This window comes from Mastigoproctus giganteus, chromosome 1 (assembly GCF_048544385.1).
Source record: "Mastigoproctus giganteus isolate SK-2022 chromosome 1, ASM4854438v1, whole genome shotgun sequence".
NCBI lineage: Eukaryota > Metazoa > Arthropoda > Arachnida > Uropygi > Thelyphonidae > Mastigoproctus > Mastigoproctus giganteus.
Window position 1 is genome coordinate 1588040 of NC_143575.1, and position 20187 is coordinate 1608226.

The 20187-nt window shown below is 38.5% G+C and overlaps 1 protein-coding gene across 1 annotated transcript in view; it reads left to right on the plus strand.

Annotated features, from left to right (window-relative positions):
* The window catches only part of lin (protein lines homolog), a 104250-nt gene extending 85040 nt beyond the window's left edge, over window positions 1–19210 (plus strand). The window contains exon 9 of the mRNA XM_090378082.1: window positions 18700–19210. Within this exon, the coding sequence (XP_090234208.1) occupies window positions 18700–19210 (511 nt within the window). The remainder of the gene's footprint in view (window positions 1–18699) is intronic.
* Window positions 19211–20187: the final 977 nt, after the last annotated feature.

Consider the following 20187-nt stretch of genomic DNA (forward strand, 5'->3'; position numbering starts at 1 on the left):
GAATGACTATGTTAACGAAGCAAAGGTCTCAAGTGTTAGAAGAAGTAGAAAAATTATTGTTAGTTTGGATTAATGAAAAGCAGCTTACTGGAGATAGTGTTAGCGAGGCCCTAATAGCGAGAAGGCTTTACTTTTGCACGGTGATTTAGTGGCAAAAAAGCAGAATACAAGTGATGCTAGCATTGATGAATTTAAAGCAAGTAGAGGCTGGTTCGAGAAGTTTCGTTGACGAACTGGAATTCATAGTGTCGTTAGGCTTGGAGAGGCAGCTAGTTCGGTCAAAAACAGCAGCAGATGCTTATGTGGAGGAATTTGCAAAACTTTATCAACTCTGAAGGTTACGTACCGCATCAAGTTTTTAATTGCGATGAAACGGGACTTTTTTGGAAAAAAATGCCAAGAACCTACATAGCCCAAGAGGAAAAGTTACTGCCTGTCCACAAACCAATGAAGGACAGGCTTACACTTTTATTGTGCGCTAATGCAAGTGGGGATTGTAAGATTAAGCCTCTTTTAGCCACTCTGAAAATCCGCATGCTTTTAAACGCAATAAAGTGCTAAAGGGTAAACTTTCAGTATTGTGTAGAGCGAATAGCAAGGCTTGGATAAACAAGATTACTTTTTATGGAGTGGTTGACTGAAGTTTTTACGCCAACTATCAAGAAATACCTTGAGGAAAATAATTTGCCCCTTCAGTGTCTGCTGGTTATGGACAACACTCCTGCCCATCCTCCAAGTATGGAAGAAGACCTTGATGTCAAATTCGACTTCATAAAAGTCAGATTTCTGCCTCCTGACACCACTCCTCTCATCCAGCCCATGGACCAGCAAGTAATTTCCAACTTCAAGAAGTTATATACAAAGGCTCTTTTTTCCAGGTGACCAACAACATGGATTTGACCCTGCGTGGTTTTTGGAAGGATCACTTCCATATCCTCCACTGCATAAACCTCATTGATAAGGCATGGAACAATGTCTCTAACTGCACGTTTCACTCTGCCTGGAGGAGACTTTGGCCAGGTTGTGTGCCTGATAGAGACTTCCAGGAGACAGATGTAACTCTAGTAAATGAGATTGTGACCATTGGCAAGAGTTTTGGCTTGGAAGTCAACGAGGAGGATGTGGTGGAGGACCGCAGACAAGAACTCAACACAGAAGAACTCGAGTTGCAACGTGAACAGATGAAAGTTATGCAGGAGGAGCACTCAGGAGAGAAGGAGGAAGAGGTGGTACATGTTTCAAGTGCTGAGATCAAAGAAATTTGTAGCAAGTGGAGTGAAGTGCAGATTTTCATTGAGAAGCATCACCCTAACAAAACTGTGACCAGCAGAGCAGTGGACATTTTAAATGACAATGTGATGTCCTATTTTCAGAAAATTATCCAACAAAGAGCAGAAGCCTGAAAAACAAGATGCAGGATATTTCAGAGACTGCTGGGAGTCATTGCGGTACAAGTAAACACATGGGTTGTGTTAGGGTAGCTAAGAATAGAAACAGGTGCATGTATACCTGCGTGTACACCAATGCTAGGAGTTTGGTAAATAAATTTGATGAATTTGAGGTATTGCTCAAAACATCAAAGGCAGATATTGTTGGGATATCAGAGACGTGGTGTCACACAGATATAAGTAATGCGGAACTGGAATTTGGGGAATACAATGTGTATAGAAAGGATAGACAGGACAGGAGGGGAGGAGGGGTTATGCTATTAATTAAGAAACACATAAAGTCCAAGGAAGTGAAGCCAGTCGACATCGATGGACAGGGCAGTGTCGAGTCAGTTTGGTGTGACATAAGCATAGGGAAATCAAAATTGAGAGTAGGAGTGTGCTATAGGCCTAATGACTCTGATGAGTATAATAAAATATTGTACAGGGAAATAGAGTGGGCCAGTAAATCAGAGAGTCTTATAATGGGGGATTTTAATTTCCCAGATATTGACTGGAATTTGTGGGTTGGTCACTCGCACACTAGCAAGGCTTTTGTGAATTTATTGGATGATTGTTTTCTACATCAGCATGTTCGTGAGGCAACAAGAGGGAGCAATACTCTTGATCTGATTATCAGTAGTGATTCTTCATGCATTAAGAATCTGCAGATAAATGAACCACTAGGTGGCAGTGATCACAGTGTGTTGAAGTGGGATTTACTCAAGGAGGTAACTACCATCAGAGGTAAAGGGAAGGGTTTTTGTTTTCGTAAAGGCGACTATGATGGTCTGAGACAGTATTTAAATTCTATACAGTGGGACCAACTGATGATGTTACCAACAGCAAACTCAAAATGGGAAGCATTCAAGGAACTAATCTTGGAGGCTACCAGGCTTTACATACCAACTAAGAAATATTGTTCAAGGTTTAGGCCTAAATGGTTGTCAGATGAACTAATGAGACATGTGGCAGAGAAGAAAAATGCATGGGATACATACAAATTAATAGGTGACATGGAAGCCTATGGTAGATATAAGTTGGTCTGTAACCAAGTCACAAAGGAGATTAGGCAGGCAAAGGCAGACTACGAAAAATCCTTGGCAAAGGATGCAAAGAAAAACAGAAAAGAGTTCTTTACATATTTAAACTCGAGAAGGAAAGGGATGAATCAGATTGGTCCACTGGATATTGATGGTTCAACAGTTGAGGATCCTGCTCAGGTGGCTAACAATCTAAACGAGTATTTTGCATCTACATTCACGCATGAGGAGTTATTCAGGAAGAAGAATGATGTAAGTAAAGTATACATTGGCAGTGAGCTGGATGATTTTGTAATAACTGAGAGGAAAGTGGAGGAGAGATTGTTGAGGATAAACATAAAAAAGGCACCTGGGGTGGATGGGATCTATCCAGTTATATTAAAGGAGGCAGCAAAGGAAGTAAGCAAACACCTAGCCATAATTATGAGAGCTTCTTTGGACTCAAGGGAGGTACCCATAGACTGGATATGTGCAAATGTAACCCCAATTCACAAAGGAGGATCAAAGGCTGACACAAGTAATTATAGACCTGTTAGTTTAACTTCTGTTCCAGGTAAATTAATGGAGGCACTGGTTAAAGAAGCACTGCAGGATCATCTAGACAAGAATTCAGTTATAGCTCAGACGCAGCACGGTTTTGTTAAGGGCAGGTCTTGCCTGACCAATTTGATTGGATACTATGATGTAGTCACAAAAGAACTGGATGCAGGGAATAACTTTGATATTATATATTTGGATCTTAGAAAGGCTTTTGATACTGTTGCACATGGAAGACTGCTGCACAAATTGGAACAGTGTGGCATTGGAGGCAAATTGCTGCTATGGATAAGGGGATGGTTGAGTGGCAGAAGACAGAGAGTGGTAATCAGTGGACACTGCTCAACGTGGACTAATGTTAGTGGAGTTCCTCAGGGTTCAGTGTTGGGTCCGTTGTTGTTTTCGGTGTTTATGAATGATATTGATGATGGGATATCAAGTTTAATGTCCAAGTTTGCAGATAATACAAAGGTTGGCAGGGTTGTTAAGGACACTACTGACGCTATGCTGCTGCAACAGGATCTGGAAAGGTTGAGCAGATGGGCTGAGAGGTGGCAAATGAAGTTTAACATTGACAAATGTAAAGTACTACATATGGGAAACAGTAACCCCAGAGCAACGTATCAACTCTGCGGTACTACACTGACAGTGGTGGAGAATGAAAAGAACCTGGGGGTAATTGTGCAGGCAGAAATGAAGTTCTCTGAGCAGTGCAGACGAGCTGCAAGAGTAGCTCATGGTGTCTTGTCAATGATATACAGGAATTTTTCTAGCAGGGATAAGGAGGTGATTATTCCCTTGTATAAGGCAATGGTTAGGCCAACATCTTGAGTACTGTATACAGGTCTGGAGGCCTCATTTCAAGAAGGATGTAGAGCTGCTGGAACGGGTACAGAGAAGGGCAACAAGATTAGTGAATGGAACAAAGGGTTGCTCTTACGAAGAAAGGCTTAAGTTTTGCAAATTACAGAGTCTGGAGACTAGGCACCGGCGAGGTGATCTGATAGAGGTGTATAAGGCTTTGAATGGTTTGAGCATGCTCAATGCCAATGGGATTTTTCATCTTGCTCAGAATAATCACCTCAGAGGGCATAAATTCAAATTGAGGAAGGACGGATGTCGGATAGATGTGCGGAAATTTGCCTTTGGCCAGCGGGTGGTTGGTTGGTGGAACCGACTTCCATCACTTGTTGTTGAAGTTGATAGCCTAAACAAATTTAAAGCTCAACTGGACAGGTATTTCGAACGAACGGAGGGGTGAAATGGGAGCGGTTTTTTTTTTTTTTTTTTGGCTGATGCTGAATAAGCTTGCTTTCTTGCATCATATGCCTCTACTAATGCTAATGCTAAAGAAAATGACAAATGTCTCTGGATCGTTATCTTGTGAAAACACCAGCAATCAAACCATTTCCCAGGATACAAACAAGAGAAAAAAACACCAGAAATGTCTGATGTGATTATGGAATGGGACTCTCCTTCGAAAGAGTAGTCTTCCTCCTCCTCTACCATCTACCTGTGCCAGCAACTATCAACTACAAAGGTAAAGTTATACTGTATATTTTATATTATATATTTTTGCCACACATAAATCCCTAAAAAAGTCAAAAAACAATATGTTTCTGGGGCAGGCAAACGGATTAATTGGATTTGCATTAATTTCAATGGGAAAAATTGTTTCGGTTCGCGAATGGAGTCGAAGAACGAATTAAGTTCATGACCCGAGATACCACTGTATACGATATTAGAATTGCATCCAGCTCGTTTGTAACAACCTTATACAGGAGACTTTCAAAATAACTGCATCTTCGGGGTTTCAAGATGCTATTATATTGATTTTTCTGTTATTTAGAAAGTTTTATTTTAATTTTATTTAATGCAAAAATGAGGCAAAAAAAAGAAATAGAGAGATTAAGAATGCAATTTTATTAACTGCACAAAAAATACAAACATGTTGATGATCCAATGTTATACTCTGCCATTAATACACTCTTACTTATTCCTGTTCTATTTTTTATTTTTATATCAAGTTTGTCACTAAGCTTTAATGTTCTTTATGAGGTTTATTAACATTAAGATCCATAGTGAGGGGTTATTAGTTTAAAATAAATGTAAAACAGCATATAATCCATGATATCAGTACAGAATTCACTTTCAAAATGGCAAACTTAAACAAATAGATTACTTAAAAAACAGTAATCACGTGACTTGCCATTTTCTTTTTTCAGCACCGATTTCAGTGTGCCATTATTTCGACAGTCTACTGTAGTAGCTGATTAGATTAGTCAGCATGAATTTGCTGAAGGTTTCTCTTTAGCCAATCTATGCTGTAATTGCCTTATAGCTCTGTTTCTATAAAGTTGATGTTGCATTACCTCTTTACTTATTAACCCCATTATTTTTCCTAATACAGATTTATGTATGTTATTCACTTTACCCTTTGAGACATCTTTGTGAATAGCAAACATTTGCAAATTTCAAGTCTGTAGGGGCTTCCCCTAAATCCAAGATATTCTTAGTATTATAGTTGCCTCTTTTAATATAATTAGAAAGATTCCATGAGCCCCCAGGTGCCTTTTTTCACACATTTAGCTGCAAAAATTTCTATTCCAGTTTCCTTTCATTTATCATAAAATCATTTAATTCCCAATTAATATTTGATAGACCTCTGCTATTCCCATTTGTGAAAACTTTACGTGTGATTATAGATGCAAAATAGTTATTTAAGTTGTCAGAAACCTGAACAGGATTATCAGTTGTCATGTCATTCATATCTAGCAGACCAACGTGGTTCATCCCTTTCGGTGTTAACACAAGTAGAGTCCTTTGCTACTTTTCTTCATGTTGTTAGCCGAAGACTTCTTGTAATATGCCTTAACCTGCCTAACTCCATTAGTGACATGACTGCATTTATCTGATGAACTTTGTGGTATTGTGTGTACATTAACATTACAAAACAGAACAATGGGTTATAAACAAGAAACAAATTTTGGTTGGTCTCAAAAACCAGTGGATAATAGATTTGTTTAGTTTTCTTGATCAAGATGATCAGCCAGTAGAAGCAATATATTGATTGCAGTCTAATTTATACTTACTGTAGGCTTTTGTGTTCCCTGATAATTTATAATAATCCTGTGCATTTTCTTCTCTGCCACTGAACTCATCAGTTAATGTGATGTCCATTTAGGTCTACAATTACATTCTCTGAATGTATCCCATTTAGATTTTGCAGTTGGTAAAATCACAGTTGGTTTCACTGAAAAAAATTTGAAATCTAAGCCTATTATATCACCGATAGCCAATTCCTTCCTTTTTCTCTTGATAATAGTTGTAACTTTATGTAAATTTTTGTTCCAATCTTGGTTCCACACCCTGAACAGTATTTTTTAATTGGTGTAAAAAGCCTTAGTAGCCTCTACTATTAGCTCCCTAAACTCTTCCTAATAGAACTTTGCATTTTTTATCTATATCTCACTATATGTGAGAGTGTGATACTTTCAACTCTGCAAATGAAATATCCCTTCCCTTTGTGCTTGACATTAGTTATTTCTTTTAATAAACCTTATATCAGTATGCCGTGGTTGTAGCCTCCTAGTTCCTTTACATCTGTCTATGTTCAACTTAATACAGCAGATCGCCTCCTTGTCGTTCCCATTTTCCAAAGTTGCAGGATGTGGGCATCTTCGGCTTTCAAATTTCTCTTTCTCGTGGCTGACAGTGCACCTTCCTTCCTTTGGGGAAGGCCTCAGCCACCAGATGGGTCACATGTGGCAGATAGCGAATGGCCCATAGTATGTGGGTTAGCTGTGAATAACCAATAAGCAGTCCTGGACCGAAGCCACAGAAATAACAGGGTGTGGAGGGATGAACTGTGGCAAGCTCATTCCAATTTAAATGCCACAATAACTCAATGACATCTGTGTCAAGGCAAGGAAATGCTGCCTTATAAGCATTGTCAACTTTTTGCCGACTGAGCTAGCTGGGTAGGTAAAGTGCCTGCCTGGCAACCCAAAGGTCGCAGGTTCGATTCCCGCCTCGGGCTGGATATCACGATGGTGCTGAACCAACTGGTTGGTTAGATATCCCGGCCACGATACACGAAGGAAGCAAAAAAAAAACTGGTTCCTTCATGTATTGATCACATCATACGAAATAAATAAACAAATTGTCAACTTGCTGCCTTGCAGGATGAACTGTTGGATTGGATCAGCAAAGGTTAGGGGAAGGTAACCACTATATCAAATCCCCGGTCCCTCAGGTTGAGGTGTCAGGTCAGCACCCCAGCAAGTGGGAAAACACTTTACTGCTAAAAATACCAGTTCCCTTACATAAAAGTTCTTAAAGCATAACAAATCACCACTGATTATGATATATCAAGAATGTTGCTCTCTTGTACCTCTCTGAAATTGTGGTAATAGTGGTAGTAGTAGTAGTAGCAGTGGCATTTGATTCAAGAAAGCAAGTGTATGAGCTTATGCAGCATCAGCCAAAAAAAAAAAAAAAAAATCACACCATTCCCTCCAAATGCCTGTCCAGTTCCTCCTTAAATTTATTCAACCTATCAACTTCCACAACAACAGATGGAAGTTTGTTCCAGCAATTAACCACCCGCTGGCTAAAGGCAAATTTCCACACATCTATTCTACATCTGTCTTTTCTTTAATTTGAATTTATGCCCCCTTAGGTTCGTAATCTGAACAAGTGGAAGGATCCCATCAGAATTCAGTGTGCTCAACCCATTCAAGGTCTTATATACCTCATTCAGATCACCGCGCAGGTGCCTAGTCTCCAGCCGCTGCAATTTGCAGAACTTAAGCCTCTCTTGGTAAGAGGATCCCTTCATTCCCCTCACCAATCTTGTTGCCCTTCTCTGTACACGCTCAAGTAAATCTACATCCTTCCTAAAATGAGGCCTCCAGACCTGTACACAGTACTCAAGGCATGGCCTGACCATTGCCTTATACAGAGGGATAATCACCTCCTTTTCCCTGCTAGCAAAATTCCTATATATCATTGACAAAATCCCATGACCTACCCTGGAAGCCTGTCTGCATTGCTCAGAAAACTTCATATCTGACTGCACAATTACTCCCAGGTCTTTTTCATTTTCTACCACCTTAAATGTAGTACCACACAGTTGGTACATTTCTCTGGGGTTACTTCTACCCATATGCAGTACTTTGCATTTGTCAAGGTTAAACTTCAGTTGCCACTTCTTAGCCCATCTGCCCAAATTTTCTAGATCCTGTTGCAGTAGCACACTGCCATTACTGTCATTAACAACCCTCCCAACCTTTGTATCATCTGCAAACTTCGACATTAAGACTGATATACCTTCATCAATATCATTGATAAATATACAAAACAACAGTGGACCTAACACTAAACCCTGTGTGACTCCACTAATAACATTAGTCCACAAAGAGCAGCACCCATTGATTACCACCCTCTGTCTTCTCCCACTTAACCATCCTTTTATCCATTGTAGCAACTTACTCTTTATAGCATTCTGCTCCAATTTGTACAATAGTCCTCCGTGCGCAACAGTGTCAAAAGCTTTCCTGAAATCCAAATATATGATATCAAAATTATTTTTTGCATCCAGTTCCATTGTAACCACATCATAATATCCTATCAAATTTGTCAGACAAGACTTTCCCTTAACAAACCCATGCTGTGTCTGAATTATTGCTGCAGTCTTGTCTAGATGATCCTGCAATGCATCTTTAACCAGTGACTCCATTATTTTTCCCGGAACAGAAGTTAAACTAACTGGTCTGTAATTACTCGTGTCACCCTTCGATTCCCCTTTGTGAATTGGGGATACATTTGCACATCTCCAGTCCGTGGGAACCTCCCCTGAGTCCAAGGACACTCTCATAATTATGGCTAAGGGTTTGCTTAGTTGCTTTGCTGCCTCCTTTAATATAACTGGATAGATCCCATCCACACCCCAGGTGCTTTTCTTATGTTTAACTTTAACAATTTCTCCTCCACTTTGCTTTTGGTTATTACAAAATCATTAAGTATCCTGCTACAGTTTGATAGCCTTCTGCCATTTTCAAACCTTAATAATTCCTCATGTGTGAATGCAGATGCAAAATACTCATTCAGTTTGTTTGCTATCTGAGCAGGATCATCAACAGTCGAACCACCGATGTCAAGTGGACCAGTCAGATTCATCCCCTTCCTTTTAGAGTTTATATAAGTAAAGAAATCCTTGCTGTTTTTCTTAGCATCTTTTGCCAAGGATTGCTCGTAATCTGCCTTCGCCTGCTTAACCTCCTTTGTCACCTGATTACAGACTAGCTTATATCTGCCATAGGCTTCTGAGTCGCTTGATAATTTATATGCATCCCATGCATTTTTCTTCTCTATTACGAGTCTCATTAGTTCATTAGATAACCCTTTAGGCCTAAACCTTGAACAATATTTCTTAATAGGTATGAAACTTTTAGTAGCTTCCACGATTAATTCCTTGAATGCTTCCCACTTAGAATTTACTATTGGTAACATCATCAGTTTATCCCCACTGTACAGAATTTAAAAACTGTCGGAGACCACCGTAATGAAAGGAGTCACTGCTACTGAGTGTTTTTCCAACCCATGAATTCCATTCATCATATTCAGTCAAGTTAAAATCCTCTGATCTAAAATTCTGATCTACCCTGTTTATCTATATAGTTCATTATACTCATCACAGTCATTTGGCATATGACATACTCCTATTCTTATTTTTTACCCCGCAAGAAACTCAGGCTTTACATACCAACTAAGAAATATTGTTCAAGGTTTAGGCCTAAATGGATGTCAGATGAACTAATGAGGCATATATGGCAGAGAAGAAACACGCATGGGATACATACAAATTAACACATGACACAGAAGCCTATGATAGATACAAGTTGATCTGTAACCAAGTTACAAAGGAGGTTAGGCAGGCAAAGGCAGATTACGAGAAATCTTTAGCAAGGGATGCAAAGAAAAACAGCAGAGAATTCTTTACTTATGTAAACTCTAGAAGGAAGGGGATGAATCAGATTGGTCCACTTGATATCAATGGGTCAACTGTTGATGATCCTGCTCAGGTAGCTAACAAACTAAATGAATATTTTGCATCAACATTCACACATGAGGAGTTATTTAGCGAGGGGAATGCCAGAGGTGTATTCAACTCTAGCAGTAAGCTAGAGAATCTTGTAATAACTGAGAGTAAAGTGGAGGAGAAATTGTTGAAGATAAACACAAGAAAGGCACCCGGGGTGGATGGCATCTATCCAGTTATATTAAAGGAGGCAGCAGAGGAAGTAAGCAAACCCTCAGCCATAATTATGAGAGCTTGCTTGGACTCAGGGGAGGTACCCACAGACTGGAGATGTGCAAATGTGACCCCAATTCACAAAGGAGGATCAAAGGCTGACACAAATTGAGAGTAGGAGTGTGCTATAGGCCTAATGACTCTGATGAGTATAATAAGGAACTGTACAGGGAAATAGAGTGGGCCAGTAAATCAGAGTGTCTTATAATGGGAGATTTTAATTTCCCAGATATTGACTGGAATTTGGGGGCTGGATACTCACACACTAGCAGGGCTTTTGTGGATTTATTGGATGATTGTTTTCTACATCAGCATGTTCGGGAGGCAACTAGAGGGAGTAATACTCTTGATTTGATTATCAGCAGTGATTCTTCATGCATTAAGAATCTGCAGATAAACGAACCACTAGGTGGCAGTGATCACAGTGTGCTGAAGTGGGATTTACTCAAAGAGGTAACTACCATTAGGGGTAAAGGGAAGGGTTATTGCTTCCGTAAAGGCGACTACGATGGACTGAGACAGTATTTAAATTCTATACAGTGGGACCAACTGATGATGTTACCAACAGCAAATTCAAAATGGGAAGCATTCAAAGAACTTATCTTGGAAGCTACTAGGCTTTACATACCAACTAAGAAATATTGTTCAAGGTTTAGGCCAAAATGGATGTCAGATGAACTAATGAGGCATATGGCAGAGAAGAAAAATGCATGGGATACTTACAAATTAACACATGACACAGAAGCCTATGATAGATACAAGTTGATATGCAACCAAGTTACAAAGGAGGTTAGGCAGGCGAAGGCAGATTATGAGAAATCCTTGGCAAGGGATGCAAAGAAAAACAGCAAAGAGTTCTTTACTTATGTAAACTCTAGAAGGAAAGGGATGAATCAGATTGGTCCACTTGATATTGATGGGTCAAGTGTTGATGATCCTGCTCAGGTGGCTAACAAACTAAATGAATATTTTGCATCGACATTCACACATGAGGAGTTATTCAGCGAGGGGAATGCCAGAGGTGTATTCTACTCTAGCAGTAAGTTACAGAATCATGAAATAACTGGGAGTAAAGTGGAGGAGAAACTGTTGAAGATAAACACAAGAAAGGCACCTGGGGTGGATGGGATCTATCCAGTTATATTAAAGGAGGCAGCAAAGGAAGTAAGCAAACCCTTAGCCATAATTATGAGAGCTTCCTTGGACTCAGGGGAGGTACCCATAGACTGGAAATGTGCAAATGTGACCCCAATTCACAAAGGAGGATCAAAGGCTGACACAAGTAATTATAGACCTGTGAGCTTGACTTCTGTTCCAGGAAAATTAATGGAGGCACTGGTTAAAGACGCACTGCAGGATCATTTAGACAAGACTTCAGTTATAGCTCAGACACAGCATGGTTTTGTTAAGGGGAAGTCTTGCCTGACCAACTTGATTGGATACTATGATGCAGTCACAAAAGAACTGGATGCAGGGAATAACTTTGATATTATATACTTGGATCTTAGAAAAGCTTTTGATACTGTTGCACATGGAAGACTGCTACACAAATTGGAGCAGTGTGACATTGGAGGCAAATTGCTGCTATGAATAAAGGGGTGGTTGAGGGGGAGAAGACAGAGAGTGGTAATCAATGGACACTGCTCATCGTGGACTGATGTTATTAGTGGAGTCCCTCAGGGCTCAGTGTTGTGTCCATTATTGTTTTCTGTATTTATAAATGATATTGATGATGGTATATCGGGATTAATGTCCAAGTTTGCAGACGATACAAAGGTTGGCAGGGTTGTCAAGGACACTACTGACACTATGCTTCTGCAACAGGATCTGGAAAGGTTGAGCAGATGGGCTGAGAGGTGGCAAATGAAGTTTAACATTGACAAATGTAAAGTACTACACATGGGAAACAGCAACCCCAGAGCAACGTATCAACTCTATGGTACAACACTGACAGTGGTAGAGAATGAAAGGGACTTGGGGGTGGTTGTGCAGGCAGATATGAAGTTCTCTGAGCAGTGCAGACGGGCTGCAAGAGTAGCTCATGGAGTATTGTCAATGATATACAGGAATTTTTCCAGCAGGGATAAGGAGGTGATTATTCCATTGTATAAGGCGATGGTCAGGCCACACCTAGAGTACTGTATACAGGTCTGGAGGCCTCATTTCAAGAAGGATGTAGAGCTGCTGGAACGAGTACAGAGAAGGGCAACAAGATTAGTGAATGGAACAAAGGGGTGCTCTTACGAAGAAAGGCTTAAGTTTTGCAAATTACAGTGTCTGGAGACTAGGCACCAGCGAGGTGATCTGATAGAGGTGTATAAAGCCTTGAATGGTTTAAGCATGCTCAATGCTGATGGGATTCTTCCTCTAGCTCAGAATAATCACCTGAGAGGGCATAAATTCAAATTGAGGAAAGACAGATGTAGGATAGACGTGCGGAAATTTGCCTTTAGCCAGCGGGTGGTTGGTTGGTGGAACAGACTTCCATCCCTTGTGGTGGAGGTTGATAGCCTAAATAAGTTTAAGGCTCAGCTGGACAGGTATTTTGAACGAACAGAGGGGTGAAGTGGAAGTGGTTTTTTTTTTTTTTTTTTTTGGCTGATGCTGCATAAGCTTGCTTTCTTGCATCAAATGCCTCTACTAATGCTAATGCTAATGCTAACAAGTAATTATAGACCTGTGAGCTTAACTTCTGTTCCAGGAAAATTAATGGAGGCACTGGTTAAAGAAGCACTGCAGGATCATTTAGACAAGACTTCAGTTATAGCTCGGACACAGCATGGTTTTGTTAAGGGGAAGTCTTGCCTGACGAATTTGATTGGATACTATGATGCAGTCACAAAGGAACTGGATGCAGGGAATAACTTTGATATTATATACTTGGATCTTAGAAAGGCTTTTGATACTGTTGCACATGGAAGACTGCTGCACAAATTGGAGCAGTGTGACATTGGAGGCAAATTGCTGCTGTGGATAAAGGGGTGGCTGAGGGGGAGAAGACAGAGAGTGGTAATCAATAGACACTGCTCGTCGTGGACTAATATTATTAGTGGAGTCCCTCAGGACTCAGTGTTGGGTCCATTATTGTTTTCTGTATTTATAAATGATATTGATGATGGTTTATCAAGCTTAATGTCGAAGTTTGCAGACGATACACAGGTAGGCAGGGTTATCAATGACACTACTGACACTATGCTGCTGCAACAGGATCTGGAAAGGTTGAGCAGATGGGCTGAGAGGTAGCAAATGAAGTTTAACATTGACAAATGTAAAGTACTACACATGGGAAACAGCAACCCCAGAGCAGCGTATCAACTCTGTGGTACTACACTGACAGTGGTAGGACCTGGGGGTGGTTGTGCAGGCAGATATGAAGTTCTCTGAGCAGTGCAGACGGGCTGCAAGAGTAGCTCATGGTGTATTGTCGATGATATATAGGAATTTTTCTAGCAGGAATAACGAGGTGATTTCAAGAAGGATGTAGAGCTGCTGGAACGAGTACAGAGAAGGGCAACAAGATTAGTGAATGGAACAAAGGGGTGCTCTTACGAAGAAAGGCTTAAGGTTTGCAAATTACAGTGTCTGGAGACTAGGCACCGGCGAGGTGATCTGATAGAGGTGTATAAAGCATTGAATGGTTTGAGCATGCTCAATGCGGATGGGATTCTTCCTCTCGTTCAGACTAATCACCTGAGAGGGCATAAATTCAAATCGAGGAAAGACAGATGTAGGATAGACGTGTGGAAATTTGCCTTTAGCCAGCGGGTGGTTGGTTGGTGGAACAGACCTCCATCCCTTTTCATGGAAGTTGATAGCCTAAATAAGCTTAAGGCACAGCTGGACATGTATTTCGAACGAACAGAGGGGTGAAGTGGAAGTGTTTTTTTTTTTTTTTTTTTTTGGCCGACGCTGCATAAGCTTGCTTTCTTGCATCAAATGCCTCTACTAATGCTAATGCTGATTTTACTGGCAATCCATTTCTACTGGTTATACCGTCTAAATGAAAAGCTAACTGCTTCTGCCTACTCATGTTTGTCCTTTCTGTACATATTATACAGACCATATTCATTTTATCCATCCACAATGTTTTTGATATTCCTATAACATCAGCTTTTGACTTAACTAGCACTAGAGGATGTTATTTGTAGTATTTACTGAAACTTATTTTAATTTCAAATAATGACAGCTGGTATTTCATATTCATCAGATTTGTTTGCTGTGCTCATAGCATTAGTGTGTAAACAGATTGTGTGCCTGTTTGTGTTTTTAACAGCTCTAACATAGTTCATATAATTGCTGATCTCTGTGCATCCCATCAGTCCTTGTATTCTCAGCTCCTGTTCCTCCAGGCTATTGCATATCCCAATAGATGTGATTCAAAAGTCACTTCAGCCTCTGCTTATGGCTGACATTAAAGTATGTATGTGTTGACCTCCCCTGCCCCTCCAAACTAGCAGTTTTCCAAACCAGAAAAATTGTTCTACAAGTTCTCTGTGACTTCCCATAATTACATGAGCAATGTCGAGATGACATAGCATTCTTAACGTATCCCCAAAAGAAGTTGCATGGCATAAGATCCAGTGACCTAGGGGGCCAGCTGTAGAGCACCAAGTCATGGGATCCACTGCAACCAATCCAACGGTGAGAGAGCACTTCGTTGAGGATAAAACTGCCTATTCATGATAATAACCAAAAGTTAAGGATGCTATGTACGTGCCAGCATTGCTCACAACCCTCAACGAGCTCAAAAATCACATTGTTACTGCTTTGGAGTCAGTGACAAAGGACATGCTGGAGCTAGTATGGAAGGAATTCGAATATCGTCTCGACGTTGCTCATGTAACTATGAGAAGTCACGTAGAGCACTTATAAGGTAAGAGACAAAACTAGGACAGGTTTTTTTTTTTTTTTTTTTTTTTTTTGGTTGATCTATCACTAATCACTCTGTATTTGTAAACTTCAAAAATATAGTCATTTGAAATCGAATGAATCGTTTTGAATAACCCTGTATATCTTCTATATTAATTCTTTTTTCAGAATTAGGTGAACAATAATATGGCTGACAGTCCACTTCTGCTAATGTTTATATCACTCTCAAATGCCCCTTTTTGTGAATGGTTGTTTGAGAATGCATATTGTTATGGTAATTTCTCTGTAAGGTGTCTCCCTGACCTTAAGTCCTTAACTGTGCCAATCTTTGGATTGATAGTGGATATCTCATCACTTTCTTTTACTACTATCTTTGTACAACTTTGTGTACCATTTTGCACATGTTAAGTAAGAGTTAATATCTCAGCTATAGTGAATCATCTTTGAAAGTAGAAAGATAAAATACAGGAAACTAATTAATAGTCCTACATAAGCTTTCAAAGAAAAAGGCCAATTCACCACTAATAATATATTTCAGTATTGAAAATAGGACTTAATTATGAACTTTCATATAAGTGTGTATTGAAGGTCTCCAGAATACTTAAATAATCTTGAATTGTGTGTGCTACTTATATTCATTTATTGTTATGACATATATAATAGCATAGCTTAATTTAATTTATGGTACTCACCTTTTTATGATCTGCATTGATGTTAGAATAAAATGGATGATAATTTTAAATTTAAGTTAGCGTGAATAAGTTAGGATTTAAAAACAGGATTAAAATATGCGCAAGGAAGTAGAAGTGCACATCTTCGTCCTTGGTTGTCAATGTTGAAATTGGAACAGTTGAAGTTATATGGTTGAAAGCAGAAGGCCAATAGCCATAACAAGTGGCTTTTGTTTTACACGTCTTCAGTTGGCAATGGTAGAATGAGAGTGAACGTATGTATTTAAGAAGACTTAAATTCCCGTGATGCTCCTGGATACACGTGGGAATCTCAGGTGCATGAGATTCCAGACCGGTGCTATGTTATAATAGGGTAGTTTGTAATTTAGTACTTGGAGAGTGGAATGGCGGCAAAACCATTCTATAACTAGGGCTTCGTATTGGAAAATTTTAAAACTGGATTTTAATTTGATAATAGGAATGGCTGAATCTACTAAGGGGGTGTGGTTGTGGGATTGAACATGTGTTGCTAATTCGGTATTGGACTGTCCTGTCCTAAAGCTATTGTAGTGGTAGTATGCACGTGTGTTTGATGTTTTGATGGAACCGTATTTTGTGGTGGTGCTATCAATGTAGCAAGCATTACAGTTATGTTGACATTTTATTAAGTAGACAATATTATCCATGTCACTAAAGTGGTAATTTTGTGTGTCTTTATATGAGTTGAATAATGAACCTAGTTTATAACTAAGGCTTCGTATTAGAAAATATTTTTGGAATCTATACTCTCCGATTCAGATACATACAAACTGGATAACATATACTATTTCTAAACATAAAAATAAGCTTGACATTATTTTAAGGAAATTAAGGTCCAACAATGAAACTAATTTATACACCCTTCAACGGATTGGCATCCGAAACAGTATTCTACCACATATGTTTGGTATTACCAAACTCCATAAACCCAACCACCCACTAAGACCCATAATATCCTTTAGCAAATTACCTTTCACTAATTTATCTTCCTTCCTGGTCAAAATTATCTCCCCCCCACCAGATTTTCAAAATTCAAAGTAAACATACCTCCAAAACCTTTGAAAAAATAAATTCTATTACAATAACGAATGATGACATCCTAGCTTCTTTTGACGTAGTCTCACTGTACATTAATGTACATTTGCCGTCAACATTACAAACCTTACGTAATTTCTTAACAGATGACAAAACCTTATCCAATCGCACTTCCCTCTCAATTAATAGCATACTAGAGCTCACAACCTTTCTATTAGATGCCAGATACTTCTGATTTCTTAATCAGATTTACCAGCAAACCTATGGCCTACCTATGGGATTAGGGAGCTCAGCCCCTCTATCTGAAATTTACCTAGCCTCCTTAGAAAATCATATATTACAACCGTACCCCCCAGATATTAAATAATTTATATGATACGCTGACAATATCCTCTTAATAGGGCACAAATCCACAATAAATGATCTTTTCATTAAATTTTAATTCCATGCATAATAGATTAAAATATACCCTGGAATTAGAAGAAAATGGACAGATTAATTTTCTAAACCTCACTATATACAGAAGCGATACAAAACTAGGAACAAGAATTTTCAGATAAAATACTCACACGGGCAAATACTTGCACTTTGAATCGCATCATCCCCTTAACACAAAAAAAGCAGTCCTTTATAATCAAATCTACGATGCTATAAAATACAGTTCCACACATTATGACCTTAATAATGAACTTCAATATCTTACAAGTAAATTTTTATCTAGGAAATATCCTATTCAATTAATCAAACAAACTATTATCACAGTCCAAAATAATATTAACAACCCACCCAAACACATTACTAATAATAATTCAAGTATTATCCTCCCTTACCATAGTAATTTTGCCAATCAATTTCGCTGTTTATTCAAAGGTACCGATATCACCGTTACATTTTCATCTTATAATAAACTAGGTTCATTATTCAACTCATATAAAGACACACAAAATTACCACTTTAGTGACATGGATAATATTGTCTACTTAATAAAATGTCAACATAACTGTAATGTTTGTTACATTGATAGCACCACCACAAAATACGGTTCCATCAAAACATCAAACACACGTGCATACTACCACTACAATAGCTTTAGGACGGGACAGTCCAATACTGAATTAGCAACATGTTCAATCCCACAACCACACCCCCTTAGTAGATTCAGCCATTCCTATTATCAAATTAAAATCCAGTTTTAAAATTTTCCAATACGAAGCCCTAGTTATAGAATGGTTTTGCCGCCATTCCACTCTCCAAGTATTAAATTACAAACTACCCTATTATAACATAGCACTGGTCTGGAATCTCATGCACCTGAGATTCCCACGTGTATCCAGGAGCATCACGGGAACTTAAGTCTTCTTAAATACATACGTTCACTCTCATTCTACCATTGCCAACTGAAGACGTGTAAAACGAAAGCCACTTGTTATGGCTATTGGCCTTCTGTTTTCAACCATATAACTTCAATTGTTCCAATTTCAACATTGACAACCAAGGACGAAGACGTGCACTTCTACTTCCTTTCGCATATTTTAATCCTGTTTTTAAATCCTAACTTATTCACGCTAACTTAAATTTAAAATTATCATCCATTTTATTCTAATATCAATGCAGATCATAAAAAGGTGAGTACCATAATGAATTACATTAAGCTACGCTATTATATTGTGTCAGTTATAAGTGGTACTTTTAAGATATCTACAATTTTCGAATTGTTACTACATATTTAACTTCTTTTTTTTTTGTTTGTTTGTTTGTTTCAGGAAACCACACAGCTCAGATGTAATCAATGTTCTGCAACGCTTAAATCCACATCTGATGTTCCAAAGATTTATTTATGAATTAGGTAATGATCATGAACCTCTCATTGACTTTATAATGTCCAATGAGACATGCATGCTATTATTTCTTGTACGGTACTTAAAATTCATACTTACTGACTTAGAAAATATTACAAGTTGTAATTGTGCAGATATGGACCGAAATGCAAGCTTACTCTCTAAGCATGAAAAGAGCAAATTAAGTGTATTACTGGACGATCAATATTCTACATCAAATAATGATTATCCTCAAAGAGAATGTCTATCCCACTCATCTGACTTCATATCTTCATCACCTTGCATACATTCTGTGATGGCAGTTTTAATAGCATTAAGACAATCTCTTCAGAGATTGGCTGAAAAGAAACTTTTTCCATATAACATCCAACCTCTTTTATACCTTTTAATTAAATGCCAAGATAAATATAACGAAACCCACCTCATGAAAGTGTAAACTTATAACGTATCAACCAAGAAATAGGTAAATATTAATATTTACTTAGTTCTTCCTTGAGTAGTTTACCTAGTTCTTCCATGAATCCGAAAATTGTGATTGTAGCCAGATTCAGATAGAAGGATGAGATTTCAGCATTAAATGATAATCCTAAAGGAAAAGAGGCTTTTTGTTTAAAAAAACAGTCAGTATCATTAATAAATCAAGAAGTGATAATGTATGTAATTCTAAAAGTATTTCAAAGATCCTTGCCCATAGGGAAATTGAAGTTATAGATTTTGGTGTTATTGTTGCAGTGATTGAATTATTTATCAAGAATTTTTGTATGCAAACAACAAAATCATGCACTTTGATATTTGGTGCTGAATACAGTTTGTCTATGGAGAACGACTCCTGAAACACTGTGAATGAACGTTGCAGCATAGCCAAAATGAAACATCCAGAGAATGTTTCATTTTGACATTATTTAAAAACTACTCAAAAGATCACTTGAACTTCAAAAAATCGACAGAAATAATGAATACAGCATTCTGATTTCCATCAGGAATATTCTAGAAATGGCAACATTTATCAAAATTATGTAAATCAGAAATTAGTATTAGTAGTGCCAAATGATATAAGAAAGCAAGCTTAATAGCATCTTCCAAAAAAAAAAAAATCCCATTTCGCCTATCCATTCGCTGCAGTAGTTTACCTAGTTCTGCCTTGCATTTATTCAAACTGCCCACTCCCAGAATAACAGATGGAAGCTTTTTCCAGAAATCAACCACCTTTTGACTGAAGGCAAATTTCCCCATATCAATTCTGCAACCATCCTTCCTCAATTTGAATTTATATCTCCTTGCATAGTCTGAGCAAAAGGAAGAATCCCATCAGCATTGAGTTTGCTCAATCAATTCAAAGCCTTAAATATGTCAATGAGATCATCTGACCCAGGTGGCTTGGTCTCCAGACACTGCAATTTGCAGAACTGAAGT